This window comes from Maniola jurtina, chromosome 4, assembly GCF_905333055.1.
Source record: "Maniola jurtina chromosome 4, ilManJurt1.1, whole genome shotgun sequence".
NCBI classification, from domain to species: Eukaryota; Metazoa; Arthropoda; class Insecta; order Lepidoptera; family Nymphalidae; genus Maniola; species Maniola jurtina.
In genome coordinates, this window is record NC_060032.1 from 9,170,549 (window position 1) to 9,177,658 (window position 7,110).

The 7,110-nt window shown below is 38.6% G+C and overlaps 1 protein-coding gene across 1 annotated transcript in view; it reads left to right on the forward strand.

Annotated features, from left to right (window-relative positions):
- The window catches only part of LOC123864617, a 63,691-nt gene that overhangs the window by 1,008 nt on the left and 55,573 nt on the right, over nt 1–7,110 (forward strand). The window contains exon 2 of the mRNA XM_045905202.1: nt 297–851. Coding sequence (XP_045761158.1) covers nt 787–851 — 65 coding nt within the window. The 5' untranslated portion in view covers nt 297–786. The remainder of the gene's footprint in view (nt 1–296; nt 852–7,110) is intronic.

Genomic DNA, 7,110 nt, shown 5'->3' on the forward strand with positions numbered 1-7,110 from the left:
AAAAAAAAAATCCAGTTAGGGTTCCAACACTTTCATAATTTCTATTTTCTTTCTTTACTCTTTAGTAATTTTTCTTTACAACATCACTTGATATTCTAGGTCTACAGATTATTTAAAAAATATTTATATATTAATTAAGTATTACCTATCTAAGGAGATAAATATCAATTGAATACCTTACCTCTTTATTATATTAAGTATTATGGATAATCAATATGGATTCATATACTATGTCTGCCCCATATCTTTCAATTTTTATATGACCTCACTCTAAAATACATCTCTGATTGTTTCAGATTCGACCACAGTTCTGATGACTATTGTACTTCATCAGTTAAACTGTCAAAGGTCTCAAGTGACGGAGTATTGATTATCAGGTATCGGAATGTGCGGGTAGGAATTTGGCAATGAGAAAATAATCATTATTGTTTGATTGCGGTAGTAACCGCACGGTGGTGGTGATATGGGTAGCGACACTAACTAATTACTAGTTAGGAACCATGGCATGGCATGGCATATATTGATATGCAGTAGTATGTTTCTATCGACAACGGGCCAGTTGTAATTCTTCATATGGGGTTGTGACAGTATAATATTATTTCCTTTTTATACATTTGATTATAGTAAACTGCAAGAAATTGCGACCCGTCTCTCAAATATATTGATTGAGACATTATTGTAGAGAGTATAGAGGGAGGGTTTGTAGGTAATGTGTTGTGCTAGTGTGGTAGTGACAGTGCGGTGGTGGTGAGTAGTGACAGTCAGTGATGCTCGTGATGCTGAGGCATGGTGGACGCGGCTGCGGAGCCGGCCGAAGCCGCGGGAAATGCAGCTACCTCCAGTTTCACCAAGTAAGGAGTTTTTAACAATTTTTAAATACAGAGCGTACTTTGACTTTGCGCATACTCCAGTTGCATGACAGGCGCCTAAAGTTACCGTTAAACTCTGACTGCCAATAAAAAGCAAAGTTGATTGGAGAAATCAGTATTTAATTTCATACTTCCATGATTAAAGTTAAAGTTACATTAAAAAATTTGCTCTTAACTTAACAAAACAACGTTTAATTTGCTCTTGACAATCAAAGTTAACATAACTTTAACTGACTGTTATGCAATTGGATGTTGCGTTAAAATAGTTAGGTTTTAAAGTTGTACCAGTTTTTCTTTTAACTCATAAGTATTAGCATACTCAAAATACTCTCTTAGCATTCTATAGATTTCAGCCTTAGCCCCTACTCATAGTAAAGTTTGACTTCTAATCTTTCACTATTGAGACTACATTGTTACTCTTACAACAATTATAGGTACATAATACCTACAGTTATATACTTCCTGTTGGTATATATTATGTACTACTTAGGCAGGTACTTATTTAAAATCATTTTGCTTTTTCGATTCCTATTCAAGTCCTATAATTTTATGTATCACTAGCTGATGACCGCGACTTCGTCCGCAATAGGTTTTTAAAATGTCGTGGGAGCTCTGGTTTTCCAGGATAAAAAGTAGCCTATGTCACTCTCCACGTCTTCAAATATTTCGTTTCGGCGTGATTGAAAGACAAACCATTAAAGAAACACTTTCGCATTAATAGTATGTATGAGTATGAGCAGTGATATGAATACTAAGCAGGTAACCTACCTACCTGATCATACCTAAATTTTTACAGGTGACTTCGCATAGGTATTGACGTCATTCCCGTTGATAAGTTACAAAAGACGAGACTCTCTTGGTACACAATATTTTTGCCTATATTTTTACAAGAAAGAGCAACTTTTCTAGGTTTTTAAAATTACTGATGATATATATAATATAAGAAACTAGCTGACCTGGCCCAGTCTCGCTCGGGTGAAATATATCTGAAAATCCTTTCTTGCGAATGCAGGTCTCGTCATACAGTGAACCTCGTCATAGAGAGCACCTACCTAGAGTACAACCTACAGTAGATTTTGTCCACGAATTCGTTCCGTGGTTTTGAGTATCTTTCCTGTAGATTTGAAAATATGTACCTGCTTTCTTGGGAATGCGGGTCTCCCTTATAGATCATAAAATCATTTCCTGAAAATACGGCCTCCGTTATAAATCTTTGTCTTTCAAATCAGTTGAGTATTTGATGCATAAAGAAATAAATTAATAACAAACAACAAGTGTAAATTAAAAATTTATAACACCCCCGACAAGTGAAGGTTACAGTAACTAGAAAACAGCTGATAACTTTCAAACAGCTGAACCGATTATAGCTAAGAACACTCTCGATCAAGCCACCTTTCAAACGAAAAAAACTAAATTAAAATCGGTTCAGTAACTTAGGAGCTACGATGCCACAGAGGAGCTACGATGCCACAGACAGATACACAGATGATACACACGTCAAACTTATAACACCCCTCTTTTTGGGTCGGGGGTTAAAAAACAAACATTTGTACACTTTCGGATTTTAAACATCGGTAGTCCATACTAATACAATAAATGCGAAAGTTGGTCTGTCTGCCTGCTAGCTTTTCACGGCATATCCCTTCTATTTTGATGGGTACAGAGATAGCTTACATTTCGGGGATGGCTAGGTATAAGTATGCTACTTTTATCCCGGTAAATCAAAGAGTTTCCACGTGGCTTTTCAAAGGCCTATCTGTTTCTCGATTTTGACTATTAAGTCGACGCATTTTTAACTGAGGCTTCGGGTCATAAATCATATTTATATGTCTGTTTCGCTCGCACTTAGGCTGCAGGTCTTATGGGGAGGTGTGTAGGTGTCTAGTGATGTGCGTAAGAATTGTAGAGGTGCATATCGATAACGGGAGAGGTACGATCGATATGCTCAATTATGTACAATATTAATAGGAATAATTTTTCGCTATCTGAAAATAAAAGTACAGAGATATAATAGTACAGATATAGCATGCTACTACTTTGCTACTTTTAGATGCTACTTTTTATGAAGGAAAATCATAGAATTCCCACGGGATTTATAAAACCTCGATTCCACGCATGCAAAGTAGCGGGCACCGTCAACTTATAAATTAGTAGGGATAACTAAACTAAGAATTTTAATAAAACGACTTCAAAGCAGAAAGGTTAGTCAATTGATATTTATTAGCATGAGTTCATAATGTCGAATCATCACTATTGACCGATGCCATTACCCCGCTGACCCCGATGATCTGCGATCGTTCTATTGACTTGAGCCCTTCCTCGTTGGTTACGTCAGTCTCTAACTACTTACCTAAGTACCAACTCATTTATCTAACTCAGGAATTCGCAAACGTCCACGAGTCCTGACTCCTGAGGCAATAAAATTCCAGAGTCAGAGTTTAATTTATTGCGGCGCAACGTTTAATTTCGCGGAAATCTCGACACTAACATCTCTACTAGTAGTGCGTAGATGTTATCCTATTGTTTATTTTTGCATCATATGTATCCGAAGTCTGCATCCCTACTACACTATATACCTAATATCCCTGGAGGCTTATGCTACACAGTCAAACTTCTACAGATTGGTACCTACAAAGCGATTTGCTTCCTCGTTTCTAATACGCACTGCTAGAATACAGAACGCTCTTTCGGCTTCCGTTTTCCCTGTTAGCTATACCTCTATCTGCGCGCAAGCATAGGTACACTAGTTACGCTTTCTGTTCCCTTACTCCCATAGTCCGATGGGAAGGCAATCTGACATGATCGGAGTGAGATCAGGCGCGAGATCTGGCAGCATCATGTCAAGGTTACCTACTAATACTATTATCGCAGTATTATTATGAGATTACCCTGTGTACTCAAGTCGATAAGCCAAATGGATGTAATATTATCAATTGTGTGACTGAAATCCCTACATCGGCTGTGAAAAGTGCTGATAATCCTCAAATGGCTGGATCAATTTTTATCATACGCAAAAGGTGCCTCGGGGGTTAAAAAGTTGACGTAGATGACAAGAGGTCATATTATTTTGCTGGACTGTGTCACTAGATTCATCTTAAAGTCAAATGTCTTTGTTGTATCTAGTCATGGTATGAGATGCTAAGACAATTTTAAGAAGATGTTCCTCGTGTGGTCTTACGCTTAGTCAACAAGGCTCTGCGTGTAGTGCGTAGATGCTATTCAATCTTTGTCCCATTCTGGCATTGTTTCCTTTGACTGCATCATCATAAAGTTGTGTCGAGCGAATTGTTTGATTACATGTAAGCCGAGCCGGGCACGCAATATGAGTTCGTTAATGAGAGTACCGATACGTCTCGTCACGGTTGTGTGTTATCAGGGCCGTGGGCGACGGTGTGCTGTACTTACACTGCTTGAGCGTGTGTGCGCCAATAGTACGAGTAGCGCTTCCAGGAAACTCGGGCGGATTTCTCGGAACCGATTGAATGTCGCGCGCGTTTTCAGCAATGAATGGCATGAAAGATACTTGCAGACCGCTGAATTTCGGTACCAGCTGAAATGCGAACTGTTTGCGCAGTGCGCGGGGTCGCTATCTTATCGGCCTCTATATTACGAGTATGTTATCAAACGATTACAAATTTCGCCCTCGTTCATATTTTTACCCTGATTCTTATTAGTTATTGCATGTACAAACTAAGCCGGCATTTGAAATTCTTCAAAATTTTTACGTTCTTGTAGTAGCTACATAAAGCCTGCTAGCCCAAAAATTAAGTATCAAAAAATACTTTCAAACGCTGAAAGTGTAGGTAATTGAAATCACGTTAAATCATGAATTTGTAGTCCCCCAGATCTGAAAATCGTGCGATGTGCTATTGGCGTCACTACCTAGATCTATATACACAACCTTCATGTTAAATGATGGAAAAAATAAAAAAGGTGCCTTACCTATCTATGAATAGAAGCCTGCAGCGTGCAAGCATGCTCGAGGCGAATATTACGAACTAGCCGATGCCCGCGACTTCGCCCGCGTGGATTAAGGTTTTTCGAAATCCCGTGGGAACTCTTTGATTTTCCGGGATAAAAAGTAGCCTATGTGCTAATCCTGGATATTATCTATCTTCATTCCAAATTTCAGCCAAATCCGTCCAGTAGTTTTTGCGTGAAGGAGTAACAAACATACACACACACACACACATACAAACTTTCGCCTTTATAATATTAGTGTGATGCCATGGAGTTGACTGAAAGACGCACAAATGTATCAATTCTTTCACAACTGAAGGACAAAACGTGTCGTCAACGAATCCGTAGCTATATCGCGCCGCACGTAATCGTATCGCGTCGTAATTTCAACCCTGGCGGGTTGAAATTACTTATAGGAAAGTTCATAATCGTTGGACACGTGGAGGCAAGAAGGCCACGAGGCAGATCTCAGACTTGGCGGTTTGACCATATAAAAAACCGGCCAAGTGCGAGTCAGACTCGCGCACTGAGGGTTCCGTACTCGGGTATTTTTCCGACATTTTGCTCGATAAATCAAAAATTATTATACATAAAAATAAATAAAAATCTGTTTTAGAATATACAAGTAAAGTCCTTTCATATGATACCTCACTTGTTATAGTTATCTTACTTTGAAAATTGAAACACATTTTTTTTTAAAATGATGTAACCAAAAATTCATGGTTTTCAGATTTATTCCTATACTTGTGCTACCTACCTACCTGCCTGCCAAATTTCATGATTCTAGGTCAATGGAAGTACCCTATAGGTTTTCTTGACAGATACGAACGGACGGACGCACGGACAGACAGACAAACAAACAACAAAGTGATCCTATAAGGGTTCCGTTTTTTCTTTTGAGGAACGGAACCCTAAAAAGCCGGTTTTCTCCGTATTGCCAGTGATAGTACTCGGTGGAGGCAAGATACAAGCACTACAATACAAGATTCACGGACAAGTGTATCAACTAGAGAAGGGAGAGTACCTATTATGAGGAGTGATGTCTAAAACCTTGAGCAAATAGTTATACCTACCTAATAGTTCAAAAAAGCAAACCATTTTGAGACAAGAAACAATAAACATCTATAAATCTACTGATGTACATTTCAAGAATGTGGAACTTTTCAGGATTTTGGATATAGGTCAAGTTCTTTTATGACGCAAACAAAACTGTGTATATCAGGTAAAATAATGGCATACGGATATCAGCTCTCTTTTATGCCACGTGAATAAAATTATTGTACAATGTAGAGCCGGCAATTTATTTAACACTAGAGGATGCCCGCGACTTCGTCCGTGTTGATTAAAAGATCCCGTGGGAACTGTTTGATTTTCCGGGATAAAAAGTTGCCTATGTCAATTACAGGGACGCAAGGCTAACTCGGTACCTTTCATACAAATCGCTTAAGCGGATGGGTTTTTCGATATCCCATGGGAACTTTGCTTTTCCGAGATTTGCTTAGCCTATGACCGTCCCCAGAATATAAGCTAACCCTGTACCAAATTTCGTCAAAATCGGTTCAACTGTTGGGCCGTGAAAAGGTAACAGACAGACAGACAGACAGACAGGCAGGCAGACAGACAGACACACTTTCGCATTTATAATATTAGTATGGATACTGGATAGATATTTTGAGGAATTTTAATCTAACCACATTATTTTGATATGCTTCATAGACTAACTTTATTTGTAATTTTGTTTCTCGGTTTGCTCCATCATTCCTTTGCGATGCGATTTTATATTTTTGTTATGAGAAAAATGCCGTTTGCTTGATCAGGCTGCTTGATGAGAGCTGTTGATTGCGACCGTCAAGCAGCTTGATCAAGCAAAACAAAACTACGTGCATGGCGTCAAGCCATCTACGAGCTTGACCATCTCGGAAGCCTTTTAGATATTCTTTAATACGGAAGAACGGATTGAAGAATACACGTAGGTACCTATGGGTCCTATGGTCTAAAAAAGTCGACTGTTTTTGCAATGTCCGCAATTATTGCCGGATTAAGCTTGATGTCATCAAAATACCTAGTTGAAATCAAGTTTTTGTCATCGACTAATATGGACTTCCGGAAAGTAATACCAGGTGTGAGCTGTCAGGAGTCAAGGCCGATCACAATGTGACTCGTGAGCGATCTGTCGGACGTTCCGACTCACTTTTTGCGCTTTAATTAACATCCTTTATACAGTCATTAAACATTGATGGGTTTAATTTATTGATTTACTTACATAAAAAACCAAAATAGA